At 38.3% G+C, this 17,672-nt stretch overlaps 1 protein-coding gene across 1 annotated transcript in view; it reads right to left on the reverse strand.

Annotated features, from left to right (window-relative positions):
- The window catches only part of SLC38A6 (solute carrier family 38 member 6), a 65,770-nt gene that overhangs the window by 22,843 nt on the left and 25,255 nt on the right, over nt 1-17,672 (reverse strand). Inside the window, exon 6 of the mRNA XM_080641182.1 lies at nt 5,378-5,456. Coding sequence (XP_080497308.1) covers nt 5,378-5,456 — 79 coding nt within the window. The remainder of the gene's footprint in view (nt 1-5,377; nt 5,457-17,672) is intronic.

A 17,672-nucleotide genomic window follows, 5' to 3' on the forward strand; every position in this document is an offset into this window, starting at 1 on the left:
AGAAGCACCAAGGCAGATCCTGCGGTTAGTCCTGCGGTCCCTGCCGTCATGAAGGCAGAGCAGTGAAGAGAGCACCTTAATCCTCAGGACCAGACTCTTTTCTGTTGCATAAAAATAAAGGAGCACTTCGAAATCCTGAACTTTATAATTTACTAGAGGCCCGGTGCACGAAATTCATGCATGAGGGAGGGGTCCCCTCAGCCCAGCCTGCACCCTCTCCAATCCGGGACCCCTTGGGGGATGTCCGACTGCCGGTTTAGGTCCGATCCCCCCTCCCTGCTGGCTGGTCGCTCCTAACTGCCTCCCCTGCCAGCCTGGTCACCCCTTACTGCCCCCCCTGCCGGCCTGGTCATCCTCAACTGCTCCCCTCTGCCAGCATGGTCGCCACTAACTGCCCCCCGCTGCCAGCCAGGTCACCCCAACTGTCCCCTCCCTGCCAGCCTGGTCACTCCTAACTGCCCCCCCCCCCGCCAGCCTGGTCACCCCTTACTGCCCCCCACTGCCGCCCTGGTTGCTCCCAACTGCCCCCCTCTGCCAGCCTGGTCGCCACTAACTGCCCCCTGCTGCCAGCCAGATCAACCCCAACTGTCCCCTCCCTGCTGGCCTGGTAGCTCCTAACTGCCCCCCCGCCAGCCTGGTCACCCCTGACTGCCCCCCCCGCCGGCCTAGTCGCCCCCAACTGCACCTCCCCTGCTGGCCTGGTCGCCCCTAACTGCCCCCCAGCCGGCCTGGTTGCCTTACTGCCCCCCCTGCCAGCCTGGTCATCCCTCATGGCCCCTGCGCTGGCCTGGTCACCCCACGCAGCCTGCTGTTCAGTTGTTTGGTCGTCCCTCACTAACCCCCCTGCCAGCCTGGTCGCCCCACGCAGCCTGCTTGTTCAGTCGTTTGGTTGTCCCTCACTAACCCCCCTGCTGGCCTGGTGGTAGGCAGCCATCTTGTGAGGGCGTGAGGGTTAATTTGCATATTACCTCTTTATTATATAGGAGGATACCATTATATTATATTTTATTATGTTATACTATTTCAAATCACAATTTCACTCATCATAGAAGCCACATGACTGTCCACAGCACTGAACTGTGGGTCTGAGATAACTTCACCCCTCCCAGCAGTAACTCAGAATCAGAGTCATGGCACCTCACAGATCATCTGGCTCAACAACTTCACTTCATATGTCAGCAGAATCAGCAAAAGGATGATGCTGACCTTAGGGATAGAGCAATGGAAATACTCCCTACTCTTGAAGAGTGATTTTGAGTTTATTGTATTTTCCAGATATTGCTTCATTTTTCTCAACATTGTGCTTCCTTTATTCACCTCTTTACCAGATTGACTTTAAATTCCTAATGTAAAAAACTGTATTCAAAATATAATTTCTCTATCCCTGCTTGGCTGCTGGTTACTATTAATTATTTCTTATCCTTATTAAGTTATATTAATAATGCTGACAATAAAGTCAATACAGTAATGCTCAGTAAAGTTAGTTTACATTTCACATGCATGTCAGTCAATTGAATTTTCTTTCCAAGGGATATTTCTAAAGAACAGAAGTGATTAAACTTACAAAATACAAACCAGTAAAAAGAAACCTCAAAAAGCACACATTAAATAAATATATTTTATAAATCAAGATTTTAGATTTACCCATCTTAAATTTGAGAAGGAGAAAAAAGAATTATCTAACAGAACTCCTGTTTTCCTACTGTGATATAAATATACTTTCCCTTTAAACTAACAGAATTAGAGTAAAAAGTTTTATACCTCCTAGAAAACTTGTTTGATCTGTGGATTTAATCCTGTATGATAAAAATGTTCCAAGTATGAAATATAGAGTATAAATCCTAAACTGTATTTCAAATGCTTTGGCATGCAGACATTTTTTTCCATATTTTAATGAAAACCAGATTTATTTATAAGTTGCTTTAATTTCATTCTCGAATGGAATGGAACAAGAGTATCATATGTTCTGAATTAGGATCTGACTCACATCCCATATCAATTTTGTAACTCAAATGCAAGACAACTTAATTGTGTCAATCATATTCCCCTGACAAGATCATTAAATGTTAACAGAGAGCTTCCACATTTTAACAGACATAGATTTTTAAAATAGAAACTATTCTATGAAAAATATAGATGTCTCATAATAGTTTGGTATAAGTATTATAGCTTCTGACTTCTAATAGTAATTTTTGAAAGTGGAATATTATGAACATAAAGTTTCTTTTTAATCACATCTCTGTAAAGGTTTATGTTTCACAAAGGTACATCAAATCTCACAGACAACCCAGAAAATAAGCTCACTTAAAAGATTTTAACTGCAAGTCACTATAAGTCAAACTCTAAAATAAAAGCATATCAATATCATATTGATCTCATAGAAGAAATAGTGCTATGTAACTCTATCCAGAAATAAACTACCCTAGATAGTTAAATAAATTACCATATCATTTGTTTCTTAATTATTTTACAGCATTAAGCTTTAAAGACTAATGATTTATCTGCATGCTAACCAATATAGTCATATTAATTTTTTCAAAAATTTGAAATCCAAAATAAGCAAATATATATTAGATTTTAAACATTAAACTTGTTAAATATGCAGTTTTAAAACATCATAACAGAGATTATGCAAATTGGACACAGTATTTTGAAGTATATAATTTTAAAAGTTCATGTGTGACATGTAAAAGTAACATTTTTATCAATTTTCTATTAATATAAGCAAGATGGGAGTTAATTATTATTTTTTTAAACAAGCCAGAAAAAAAAAATTAAATGGCAACTGATTTAAACTGAAGCTATGGTAAAAGTACCACTTTTAGAGAAAGAAGACCTAAGTTTTAACAGCAGTTCTGTCACATACTACCTTAAATATTTCTAAAATTTTATATGTATTTTTATTCTTCCTCTTTGCACAAACACATATAACAATAAAAAACTGAATAACACCAATCAGAAAGGATATATGCACCCCTATGTTCACAGCGGCACAATTCACCATAGCTAAGATTTGGAAACAGCCTAAGTGCCCATCAGCAGATGAGTGGATTAAAAAACTATGGTACATCTACACAATGGAATACTATGCTGTGGTAAAAAAGAAGTAGTTCTTACCATTTGCAACAGCATGGATGGAACTGGAGAGCATTATGCTAAGCGAAATAAGCCAGTCAGAGAAAGATAAATATCACATGATCTCACTCATTTATGGAATATAATGAACAACATAAACTGATGAACAAAAACAGATCCAGAGACAGAGAAGCATCTATCAGACCGTCAAACCTCAGAGGGAAGGTAAGGGAGGGTGGGGGTAAGGGGAAGAGATCAACCAAAGGACTTGTATGCATGCATATGAGCCTAACCATGGACACAGACAACAGGGGGGTGAGGGCATGAGTTGGGGGTTGTGGGGGGCAATGGGGAGATAAGGACACATATGTAATACCTTAATCAATAAAGAAAAAAAATTTAAAAATTGTGAATATGCCCAGCTGATGTGGCTCAGTGGCTGAGCTTCAACCTATGAACCAGGAGGTCCCAGTTCAATTCCTGGTCAGGGCACATGCCAGGGTTGCAGGCTCAATCCCCAGAAGGGGGCATGCAGAAGGCAGCTGATCAATGATTCTCTCTCATCATTGATGTTTCTATCTCTCTCTCTCTCTCTCTCTGCAATCAATAAAAAACAATTTTTAAAATGTGAATAGAAGTGACCCAATTCAGGACCAAGGAAAAGAAAAAAAACAAAAACAAAACACACACACACATGTATGACAACTATCAGGATTAACAGAGTTAATGCAAAACATTCAAATTTGACTCTGACCTTCCTGGCAAGTAGAGCAAATGAGAAAAAAAATCATATTTAATACAGTCACTACTGATGATCCCAACAACTTTTTTAAGAAAGCAATATAGTACTGCCAGTATTGTAGCAGGTGAAGAAACCTAAGGCTTTTATGGTGAAAAGAAGTAAAATTAATTTCCTGAGGTTTCTGAATATGAAATGGGTAGGACACACACCTCCTTACTCTTGGTTTAACAGTCTTCATTTTACCTCATATTGCCTAGAGTTCTTAGCCCTATATTATAAAAGAAATTTATCACATAGAACTTTTTGAGTAATAAAAAGTTGTCTGCAATATTTTTACTGCAAGTACAAAAGTGATTTTCACATAGCTATTTCTTATAGGAAATATTTATCAAACTAAGAGCATAAAAATTAAAAGTAACTGTATAAAGCTGTAGATAAAAAAAGGTACTGGTGAGCATCAAATGTGATAATGAATGAGGAAACCTTGTGAACTAAAAGTACTATATTAAGGCACAATATTTCTGATAACGAAACATCATTAAGAACTTTTTTCAACCACATTTTCTTAACAGTTCTTAGTTAGATCTAAAGTATATCATACTTTTTATTAACCAATGTCACCCCAATAAATTTGATGAAAAAATAAAGTACACATGCTTTCCTTATAAATATGTATTTACAGTTATCTAAGTACAATTCTTTTATACTGGTATAAGCCAAGTTGTAAAAGCTAAATACATTTTGAAAAACTTGCTCTTCAATCCAGACCAAGTTCAAATATTAGAGCAAAACAACTAAATACTTAAATCTAAAAGTCTGATAGGTTGTTTTTGTTATTATTTATAAATTATGTAAAATAACTTGATGACAAAACAATGTATTCTGTCTTTTTATTTTTCTCAAAATTTCTTGTTCTATGCAGTGAAAGGAAAAGTATAATTAATTTGTTTTTTCCCCCCATAAAAAGAGATGAGTCAACAGTCTTTAGAACACAGTGTTTTTAAAATAAGGAGAAAGAGGGTATGATGTGGTTTAGTGCTGTTTATAACACTGTTAAAAAAACAATCTTTGAAAGTAATTTTTTAAATCATGCTTTATTATAGGAATCTCACATAAGTATGGCTATAACTTCATCAATATGATTTATCTTTATCACGATGGTTGGCTGAAAAGTGACAGCGGTTTTATCCACTCCAGCCTTTGCTGACCTTTACTATCAGTACTTTTAGTCTTTCTCCACTCCCCCATCCCTATCTTGCATAGTCCCAGAAATTTCTCCTTTACCCTTCTCCAAGATCTAGCTCAAACCTGTCCTGCCCTATCACACTCTCACAGACTATAAGGGTTAAGCCCTTTCAATGGCTCAAGGCACAGTGCTTCATACATAATGGATCATCAATAAACGTCTGCTGAGTATTTTCTTCTCCATGACCACTCTGCCCCTGCCTAATATGTAAGTGTCCTGTGGGCAGGGACTACATTTGTTTTACTTTCCACTAGCTTAATAAATATTTATTGAACTAGTAAATAAGTGGACACATGTGAAGTATTTTTTCTTACCCACTATGGTCTCCAGACAAAAATTCTGAAATAACTGTAGGAAGCTCTGTCTTAATAATTAAAAGATAAGATGACATAGCTGTAAAAAGAATAAAAAGAATTCCTGTTAGAATTCTATCGTATTTAACTACTTAAAGAATAATTTATCCAGAAACACAGGTATCTATTAGGGCTATGTGGAAGATTAACCTATACTGCACTGTCCTCAAAGATACACACACACACACACACACACACACACACACACACACACACGCACACACGCACACACACACACGGAGAGAGAGATCTATATACCAGGGATGCAGATAAATAACTCTGTAGAGCCCTAGATGGTTTGGCTCAGTGGATAGAGCATCGGCCTGTGGACTGAAGGGTCCTGGGTTCGATTCCAGTCAAGGGCACATGCCCGGGTTGCAGGCTCAATCCCCAGTAGGGGGCATGCAAGAGGCAGTCAATCAATGATTCTCTCTCATCACTGATGTTTCTCTCTCCCTGCCTTCCTTTCTGAAATCAATAAAAACATATTTTTAAAAAATAACTCTGTAGAGAAGAATAATTGTAAGTTCATTAAGTATCCTTTGCTTACATTTCAAGTTCAAGGCAAACCATTAAGTTAAATGCTTAAGTACGTAGAAACCCAGGTGATCTGGAGTCAGAATTTCAGTTTCACAGAGTAATAATCTCTCTTTCCCCCATAGGTTAAGTATATATTGAGAAAAGAGCCCTGACCAGTGTGGCACAGTGGTTCGATTCCAAGTCAAGGGCATGTACCTGGATTGCAGGTTCCCAGCCCTGGTTGGGTGGGTGCGGGAGGCAACCAATCGATGTGTTTCCCTCACATTGATGTTTCTCTCTCTTTCTCTTCGTCCCTCACTCCCTCCCACTTGCTCAGAAAAAAAAAGGAAAAAATATCTTCAGGTGAGGATTAACAAAAACAAAAAACAAAAAAAGAGAAAGAAATAAAGGAAGGAAAAGAGCCAACAAGAATATGTCCATGAAGAATAAAGAGTGTACATTAATTTTATTATTTATATATATTTCAGGAAACACTTCACTTTCTCCCTAAACCTAAAAAAACTAAGCACACAAATGAATGTCAAGCCTTAATGGCAAAAATCTGGGAGGAAATTGATTAAAAGTTTCAAATAGTTTAAGAAGAAGAATGTATATTTCTCAACCAACATATTTAAAAGTAGCTGAACTCCTGCACAATTATTATAATGCTGTGTGATCACTTAACCCTGGAGAGAAAAAAAGACTCTATACTACTCTGTGTATAAATTTATATGAAATAGGCAATAATTACACACACAAACATACACTCAATTTTTTAAGTAAAAAAACATGTACCTGTGGCAAAGTAAAATTTGGAACAGTTAAGTAAGTAACCACTTCCTCGTAATGAAAATGTACATATACACATTTTCCAGTTTATGACTATTTGTTTTCCCCGACAGAAGGACAGCTGTTGAAGTACAGCTTTTTCCAGGCAGCAGTACAGTACATTTCTTCAAACTCTCCTTTACTTGTGGGATTGTATGAGAAAGGGTATTCTACATTGCTTACACTCTTATAAGGAAACACTTGCTATTAATTTGGTACAGAAGGAAGGTTTAATTTCTTCCACTCAAGGATTTGAAGTCTCTGTTTATAATACTTTATCTATTCCAAAGAATCATACACATATGGTGTGATAATAAAAATCATGAACGGAATTTTCTGAAACTGGCCTAGAGCTACTTAAATATATCTTGCCAGAAAAAAAAAAGACAAAAATACCTTGAAAACAAGGAATGCAGACTTCCTACACAATGTAATTTATTATCTGCCTATCAGTCTTTCTTGCTTGGATTAATCCAACACTCCATGGATTTCTAAAGTTTCAGACATTCATCTCTTTCAGTAATTTTCTATTATTTCTTTTAGAACTTTAGCTGTAAAAAGCTTCAATGAATATGAGATCATATTTCTTTCTAATATACAATCTGTCATTCTTCCCAGAATTTCTATTAGCCTCTGGCTAATCATTTGATCACTTTTATCCTCTGTTGTAGCCTTAACTCTGGTTTTCAAATGGGTGTCCTATTTCATTAGATTCCAGTCTGAAGAATCATGTATATTTCAAGAAATATAAACATTTCTCTCTCAAAAAAAAGATCTCAGCATACAAGATATAAATATATGATAAGACAGGCAAAATACTGCTTCTTAGAGACTGCTGATGCTTGTATTAAGAGCTACAGAACCACAGAACTCATGACTAAGCAAGTAAAACAAAGAAAGACACTATACTTTCCACTAAATTATTTTTTTCTTAACTGCAAGTAAAGTTTCATGCAAGGACTATCACCTTAACATATTATATATAATACAGAAAGGAAACAAGAATATACATTAAGTTAGGAAATACATCTTCATTAGATTCACATGAAAAGAGCAATCAGCTCAGTAAAATAAACTGGAAAAGTTTTACTAGTAAAGATATGGTATCAATAAGAAAGTTCACATATCCACTGATTTTTAACCAAATGGTTCACTCGATCAAAAAGCTGCCTGTCACACCTTTTGTCTCGTGTCTTCTATTAATGCCATAAGGAAGTGTTTAAAGACATCTTAGAGACAGGTCATAAGCAAGAATTTGTAAATGATATTTGCTGACATTGATACATAGCATACACTCCTAATACAAGACACACCAATATTGTAATCTAAATTAATAGCTGCAACAGGATCATCCATAAGTGCCATGGTTATAGTTAAGTGGTTCTGGCCTACACACTACCAAAGCCAGAATTAGTGCTAGAAGACATACCTTGATGACAGGTATTCAACCATTACAAATCATTTCGTTTCACCACATTAACTAAATAGATATTCTTTTCTCGTTCATTTTAAACATAACTAATAGAATTCATTTCATGGAAACTGTCCTGGGAAGAAAATTCAAAAAATCTGTGAGCCTAATAAAAACACAGAAGTTGAAAGTATTCTTTAAAAACCATGTGGGAAAAGCAACTCTTATATTAAGAAATGACTAAAATAGGGCAAAATTTGATTAGTCAATAGCAAGCGGAAAGGTATTAATATTGGTTGTCTAATCATAAAGAGAAACACATGAGTTGGCAGCATGGAGGTTGAGGGGAGCGGCAGAAACAGAGGGAAGGGGAAGGGGATAAGCATGAGAACAGCAAACATTTTTGGTTTGGGGTGCCTAGTCTATGCTTCACAGTATTCTAAGAGATCTGTAAGTTATTTCCTCGCTTCACCTTCACCACAGACCTGTAAGGCAGATGTTATTTATTTCACAGATGAAATGGAGGCACAAAGGAGTAACTCGCCCAAGCTAGCGATGGTGGAAGCAGCCTGTCTGGCTTGAGAAACTTGCACTTAACTACTCTGCTATGGGAAAGTGCAGGCACAAAGTGAAGAAATTCAACACAGCAAAGAAAAAGAAAGTCTATCAAGAGAACCATTCCCCAGGGTTGTTCTTTTTTCTTTTATCATCAGCATTTAAACAATAAATTGTGTCTGAATGTTGTGTTTAACTTTTGGATTCAAAGAAATTAAAGAATTTAAACAACACAGAAAATGAGTTAGAAGCTTTACTAGTAAGAGCACTTACAATGTTCATTTCACATTGAAATGTATTTTCAGCATAATTCATTTCATTTTTGTAAGCTGGTTTAGTGAAGTAATTAATTAGTATAAGATTCCTCAGACAAACTAAGGAGTTTCATGGTAGGACTCTATCTAATAGGACACCATGGATAGGACTCTGCAACTATGATTCTACTATATCAACAACCATTGTTATAGTTCAGAAAAGGAAGTTTCCTATTTTCACATGTCTGAGATATTAACACTATTAACACTATATTCAAATAAAAAAATTAAAACGAAAACCAACCCCTCCTCCCACAAACTTTGTACTCTTTTGGACTATTTTTCCCAGGACTCCTTTAAACACACACACACACACACACACACACACACACACACACACACACACACACAAGGCCTCAGTTGGAGCTGGGTCTAAGAAATCATTAGTTTACAAAAATAATTACCTTTTTATTAAACACTTGAAAAACACATATGAAGATAAAATTACACACAGCTATTTTTAAAACAGAATTAGGTTTTCAGCACTTGGAGGAAGTTCAGCAACTTCTTAAAGGATTAGTCAGCCAGCCCTAAACAGATGTACTATGGGAGAAAATAATAACTTTGCTTATGTCTAAAAGAGGTTCAATTTTCCTTCAAACATGTTTTTAGTCACAGATTGCAACTAGTTTATTATATTCAACACTAGTGGCCTGGTGCATGAAATTCATGCACATTATAAGGGAATTAGAGGAAATATTTTAATATTGCTATTTGCCCTTTCTCTATAATAGAAGTGTCAGAGATGGAAGAAAATTAGTAAAATGTATATGAAAATCTCCCTCCTGTCAGAGCCTGGGGTTCACTGTGGGACCCAGAGTCAAGTCCCTGCTCACCCGCGTCAGCGCCTCGAGATCACGCGAGACCCAGACCCGGCTGGCCCTACCCCCGTCAAACCCTGCAGGGCAGGGGGTGCAGCCTCAGGTCCCCTGGCCCAGCACCAGATGGGGGGCGCAGCCTCAGGTCCCCTGACCTGGCCTCAGGTCCCCAAGCCTTGGCACCGGGGCGGGAGGCACAGCCTCAGGTCCCCCGGCCCCAGTGCCAGGGCACGAGGGCCTGAGGGCATGTCGACCATTTGCTTATTAGCTCTTTATAATATAGGATGTCTCTCTTATTAACCTGTTGTTTCTATTAAATGTCCAAATAGCACTGAAAATCTATCCCTACTCAAAATAGTACACAAACACAATCTTTCCCTTTTTTTAAAAAGGACTTTTTAAAAAATGCTGATGATGTATCTTTCCTCAATTGTTTTTTAAAAATATTTTAATTGATTTTAGAGAGAAGAAGGGAGAGGGAGAGAGAGAGAGAAACATCTATGTGAGAGAGAAGTATCAATCAATTGCCTTCTGCGCATGCACCCTGATGGGGATGGACCCTGGTATGTGCCCTGACTGGGAGTCAGACTGGTGACCCTTCAGTGCACGAGCCTCCTGATGCTCAACCAACTGAACCATATCAGCCAAGGCAAGGATTTTTTTTAAAAACCCTGACAACAATGTCATTTCCCTAATTTGTGTACAAATGAAAATCATAATATATGGAGGAACTTTTTCCCCCATAACCCTAAAAATATTATAACTTTGTTTTACCATTCTCAAGATCTTAAATTTGAATAAAAAGTGACCAGAATATTCACTATTCTAAAACCCCTATAAATAAAAATTAGTACTAAGAAATGCATTATTATCTAAACCTTTTTAAAGTGACATGTTACCAGTAAATATTGCTACAGGAAGTACTTGTGAAAAAGACTTCTTCCAAATTTCCTCTATCTCCCCTAAGTGCTTCCTAGAATTTCTGAACAATATTGAGGCTCAATAAAGCTGTAGTTTGACTACAGATGATGTTACCAGCAGATGGCATTGTAACAGCGCACCCAATCCTTATTTCCCAGGAGACAATACAAACTAGTACATCTAAAAAACTTCACTATCCTACCAAAAGAAAAAAAAGGAAGAAAAAAAAAAAAAAAAGACCAAATAGTTTCAGAATTATCTAATATTAAATCATAAATTTGAAAAATACTGAGAATTTAAAATGTCTATAGTTATACCTTTCTGTTTATGAATGAGATTTAGTAACTAGGCTGCCTGAGGAACAAAAGGGCTGCTGAGTTTTTCTTAAAACTTAGATTCTTAAACTGAGGTGTTAATTGAGGCTGTTAGAATAAGGTTAGTGGGAGTCGTGCCAGACTAGAGAAACTGGGTCATTCTACCTATTTCAGGAGGTCTCAGTAAGACTACTAATGCTTAGGGTTTTCCTTTCACAATATGCAGCAGTAATTCAACCTTTAATCTCCTTTAAAGGTTTGGGGCTTTAGAGAACTAAGAAAAGAATATGCTATCCATAGTGGTCCTTCATATTTTTAAGAGCAAAATAAGAATTTAACATACTCCTAGGAGCCACTCACCTTTCCACATATTGAGTTAGGCAAGATATGAAACCAGTAATAACATCAATTAACTTTTATCAGGTACTTGTAAGAGTTCATAGTTAATAGACTTTCTCTAGCTTGACTAATGATGATTTGGGGTGTACCGTTTGATTTGCAGGGATATTTTAGCCTACCAGGTGGTCTATATCAGGAGTTCAAATGAATTGAAACCATGTAACTGCTTACCTTGGTTCTTATGAAAAGAACTTCATTATGCAACACAGTTAGAGGAACTATGTGGAAAGTACCTATACTTATTTGCTATTACAGTTCTTAATCCTTTTACTAGTAGTATACTAAATTCAAACTCTCAGCCAGAGTTCTCTTGCCCGTAACAGCATTAAATACCAAAACTTCCAGATGCTTTCCTGACTTTGTGTCCCAGCAGCAATGACTCTCGGCAAACACCACTCAGGTCCTGAGGAAATGGGCAGCTGGGGACTATCTCTGGCTCTAGCCTATTTCATGCCCCTAATTCATTAGTGTTGGGAAGAGATCAGGAATTGCTTTTCAGTAGTATTTTACTATATGGCTCTCCATTTTCCAAAGGCAAGGGTTCCAAATAACCTTAGAATAAAAGCACTAAGTTTAGTGAGTCACATTTTTTTCTATCATAAAGTTTAGAGATTATTCAAAAACAGATTTTTTCCTCAAAATTTGTTAGGACACATTAGTGCCTAGTAACATACTTGGTGCCTGATTGGTCTTGGGGGAAACAAGATTTTCAGTGAAGTTCTGACAGTAGATTCTTTCCTAAAGAAACTGTATGTTCACTTATATATTCTGTGGTCTTCTCTTCCCAGTTGATTAATTTTCTTTTCCTCCTAAAGGAGTATCACGCCAGGTCAATGACTTTTCCTTCTTGTCCTCCATGTCTTATGCCTTCTTTCTTCCTATAATGAGTCTTACTTACTAAATGCCTGCTACTACTACTTAGCTAGATACTAAGGATGCAAGTCAGTGAGCAAGTTACCTAGAGTTATGGAATCTGGAGACATAGGGAATACACTGGGTCTTCGTTTTGCTGGTAAGGGTCTCTCTGTTCCATTTTCCTCATAGATTCATCAGGGGCAAAGAATCCCAAGAAAACTGAGACATGTTTAAAAGTTACAAAGAATAAAAGAGTCAGGCAGCATTAATCTAAGACATAATTATCTAATCTGAAAACAGATTTCAAAATACCTTATTTTCTATTTTACACAAGATCTAATTCTCCTCAATACCTCTGACCTTTTAATGTTTAAATAATTCTAAATTACAAATCATTCAACGGGCTTTCAAGTCTCTTTATATCATTTATATAATATATAAAATTGTCTCTTTGAGGCAAAATCTGAGGCTTTTAAGTAGAACTTTTTTAACTGTCTCATTCACTCAACAAATACTATTTATTGAGTTCCTTTACCAGAAACTAGGTCAGGTTATGAAAACACATAGTTCCTGTCCCCAAGGAGATTTTAAAATCCTCGACATTTAATCTTTTCACAGCTTTTCAAACATTTACTATATCATAGCAGAAAGAATTAAGGCTTTAGAAGTAGACAGACAGAGTGGGGTTTGAGTCCTGGCTTGATTAAGGGGTAAAGGTAAGCAAGTTACTTATACCCCCTGAGCACTCATCTCTGCCTCTATAAAAAGAGGGTCATATCATCTACCTTGAAGAGTTTCGGTAAGTATAATTAAAGTGACTAGTGGAACGCTTGACCTAGGTAGAAGCTATTATATTATTTTTCAGTTCTAAACAATTACTGCAAAAACTCAGACCATTTATACTAACAGACTGTAACAGAACATCCTATCTTTCAAAAAATGCTATCTGGATTATATTATACGCAGATAGGCATGGAAGAAGTATAAAAATTCAATCTGATGCTACACACTTTATAAGTATCCAATGAATTTCTAATTGATAACAAAAATCCACTTTGTAGAAATAACATTAAATAAGTCATATGCACAACATATTAAAGATCCTCCTAAATAAGTGTTTCTTCTCACGCATACATGGTCTAGCTGCTTAGGACTTATACAGACCCAGCGTGTATCAATCAAGGAACTACCTCTTAAGGCTCCTAGTCATTAACCTCAGAGGCTCAACGGCTCCCCTAAAGTTCCAAGAACTGAGACTCCCCTTTTCTGACAAGAAACAGCATCTATGAAAGCTTTTAGACCAATAGTTGCTGATTTGTTAAAGATACCTAACAAAACACCAAATTATTTTTTTCTAAATATATATATATATATATATATATATATATATATATATATATATATAATTGATTTCAGAGAGGAAGGGAGAGGGAGAGAGAGAGATAGAAACATCAATGATGTGAGAGAATCATTGATCGGCTGCCTCCTGCACGCCCCCAATTGAGGATCGAGCCCACAATCCGGGTATGTGCCCTTGACCAGAATCGAACCCAGGAGCTTCAGTCCCCAGGCTGACGCCCTATCCACTGAGCCAAACTGGCTAGGACACCAAATCATCTTTTGAAGCAAGCATAACCCTCCCACTGAACTTTCCTGTAATAAAAATATTTTAATGTTCTGAAAGAATTAATATGTCTCCCAAAGTACCAAATTAGAATTTGAATTTTGAGATAAGAAGGGATCTTAAGCTCCCTGCCTCCGATCCTACCCCCAGCAATTTAACAAAGAGAAAACTGAGGCAAAGAGAGTGAGGGAGGGACTTCCCCAAGACACATGGCTACCCAATGACGGAGACTGAAGTAGAAAGAATTCAAGGTATGTAATTTCCAGTCCAGTGTTCTGCTCACAATAAAAGCTTCCAATTCAATTGAAATTAGGGAATGATTTGTGTATACCTGGCTAAGACAAAAACCTCTATAATGTGTTTCAATTATTACTTAGTGAACTGTCAATAAATAAACTTTTAACCAATGTAAAGAAAATCATGGAGACATTCTTTTAAAACTAAATAAGCCTCACCTGCTTTTCTGAATTTGAGGGACATTAAAAATTGCTGTGACTGCTTCTAAGTCATTTTTTTAAAGGTCCTAAAGCAAAGCAAGCAAGCAAATCAACAAACTCAGAGTTGGGAGAACTGATTATTTATCTGCCACCAATGCAGGAATCCTTCCTAGAACATTCTGACATTTGACCAACCAGCTCTGTTTGAATGTTTTCAGGGATAAGGAGCATTTTCAAAGAGTGTGGGTCGTTCCCATTATCACACAGCTTAGTTACAAAGGTATTCCAAATGCACCCAAACTAGCTCCACTGTGGACCCATCAGAACCAGCTCTGCTCTCTGGAACAATACTGAATTAGTCTAGCATCTTTTTTTGTCATGTTCAGCTTTTCATATATTTAAAACTAGCAATCAGTCTAGCAATCCCCTTTTCTCTTCTTTTTTAAATACATATTTTTTACTGATTTCAAAAAGGAAGGGAAAGAGAAACATCAATGATTTGAAAGAGAATCATTGATCGGCTGCCTCCTGCACACCCCACACTGGGGATCAAGCCCGCAACCCAAGTATGTGCCCTGACGGGGAATGGAACAACGACCTCCTGGTTTATAGGTTGACACTCAACCACTGAGCAACACCAGCCAGGCCCCTTTCCTCTTCTTGATAAATATAGTTAGAACACTTATAAGTACTTGGAAATAGCCCATACAATTCATATCCAGCTCCAATCAGTTCAACAAAGGTTCATCAACTCTCAGGTATTGTGCTAGGTTCTGGGAGTACAAAGAGAAATGAGACATAATCCTTGCCCTGGAGGAGCTTACAATATAGTGGAGGAGAAAAGCATATACAGAGATAACTTTAATAACAGCAAGTGCTAAAATAGAATCATGTTCAATAACAGTTACATACAAGATTAGAGAACAAGGGATTAGGGTGAAGGATATAGAGAATACAACAGCAGGCAGGCATTGTGCCAGGGTACAAAATTGGATCCAAATTCCTAGAATGAAAATTCTACATAAAATGATAAAAAAATAGCTCAACCTAATCTAAAAAAAAAAAAATTGATGGCGCTTACTAATTACATGGAGAGTAAAATGGACTGAAAATAACAAAATATCCTAATATATAAAAACCCAGGGTCTGAAACGACCAAAGGCTTGACTGACCAGAAGTCAGTCCTGCAGTCAGTGCTGCGGGTGTGGTGACCCAGCAGTGACTGCCCAGGGGGCTAAGGATCAGGCCCAGAGAGAGAGGCAGATTCTGATCTGCAGCCTCCGTGGATCAGCCATTGCCTCTTTCTCTCTGGGCTTTGCCAGCAGCTGTGCCTCTGTTTCTCTCCAGGCCTCCTTGGGGCTGCTGATCAGTCCCGCCTCTCTGATCAGGCCCAGAGATAGGCCTGGAGACATTGACTGGCATAGAAACCGACCAATCAGAACCAAATCTGGGTGAAGTGCGAGGAGCCAATGGCTGCCTAGGAGGCAGAGTTTTTGATGCTGACTGGCATAGAAACCAACCAATCAGAACCTAATCTGGGTGAACTGTGAAGGCAGAACCTAAGTTGGGGGCTAAGGAGGGGTTTTAAGGGCAACAGCTGTTTGGTGCAAGGTGTAAGAAAGTGGTCCAATTTTTTAATGACCAGTTTGGCAGTATAGTGCATATGGCTGGCTATCAGTCCAGATATAGGGATTATGTATTTTTGTCTGCCAAGAGCATCTCCTCCTGCTGAAAAAGGCCCCCTCCCCCATTTAAGCAATCCTATCCTATATAATCTATCTATACTAATAAAAGGGTAATATGCTAATTAGACCAGGTCAGCCGGCCATCTTCCGGATGTCTGACTTCCTTCTGGACAAAGCCATGGTGGTGGGGGCCGAGGCAGAGGCAGTTAGGGGTGATCAGGCCAGCAGGGGAGGGCAGTTGGGGCGAGATCAGGCTGGCAGGGGTTTAGGGGCAATCAGGCCAGCAAAGGAGGGCAGTTGGGGGCGAGATCAGGCTGGCAGGGGAGGGCAGTTGGGGGCAACCAGGCTGGCTGGGGAGGGCAGTTGGGGGCGAGATCAGGCCGGCAGGGAAGGGCCATTGGGGGCGAGATCAGGCCAACAGGGGAGGGCAGTTGGGGGCAACCAGGCCAGCAGGGGAGGACAGTTAGGGGCAATCAGGCAGGCAGGCAGAGGCAGTTGGGGGCAACCATGCCAACAGAGGAGGGCAGTTAGGGGCGATCAGGCAGGCAGGCAGGTGAGCAGTTAGAAGCCAGTGGTCCCAGAATGCGAGAGGGATGTCTGACTGGACATCCCCCAAGGAGTCCCCAATTGGAGAGGGTGCAGGCTGGGCTGAGGGAACCTCCCACTCTGTGCACGAATTTCATGCACCAGGCCTCTAGTACATTCATATTAGAGACCAAGTGTATAGTTAAGCAATACATATTTGCTAAAATAAAATATTCCAAAGATTTCTTGAAATCAATGACATTATATAGATTCCTAAAGAAAGAGACTTCTTTTACTGAATTCTGGTCTGAAGAGTAAAGTAGTGTTTGTTAGACAGAAATTATTTTGTATGACATCCAAGAAAGCGTTTCTCTCATTCAATAATATGTGTTTCCATGAACATTGAAAGAATAAAAACATGAATGTTCAAGATTTCCAGAGCAATGGCAACTACAATTTATTGTTGGAATGTTAATATTTTTTTAAGCCATGGTGAAGTATTTTACTTGTGGGGCAATGGAGAGTCACTGGCTGATCCAGACAGTCACAAAAATAAGCCACAAATACAAAATTACATTGGAAAAGGCAATTCTTCCAACATACCCAAATGCCTAGTCTTCATAGGCTCAGCCATTCCCTCCAAGAGAATCTTGGAACTCAACTGGACCAAGCCTCCTTTTGAATGGGTGGGGAAACTAAGGTTTGGAGTGAAAAAATAATCTGCCTCAAGGAATGATTTAAAATTAGTTATAAAGGATAAGTAGAAGCAAGGCTCCTGATCATACAGAGCTGAGATGAAATATTTGGCTCTTAAGCTCAATTCAAATCTTTAGCTTTACTACTTAGCTATGTGGATCATGAGCAAGTTCTTTATGCCACTAACTCTTTTTTTTAATATATTTTTATTGTTGACAATATCACAGATGCCCCCCTGCTTTTACCCTTTTACCCTCTATGCTCAGCCCCTCTCCCTCCCCACTCCTCTAACCGCTGCCAGATCTTCACCACACTACTGTACCTATGGGTTATGCCTCTCTATATAAAAGCCTAA

The sequence above is a fragment of the Plecotus auritus genome (genome assembly GCF_963455305.1).
Source record: "Plecotus auritus genome assembly, chromosome: 1".
NCBI classification, from domain to species: Eukaryota; Metazoa; Chordata; class Mammalia; order Chiroptera; family Vespertilionidae; genus Plecotus; species Plecotus auritus.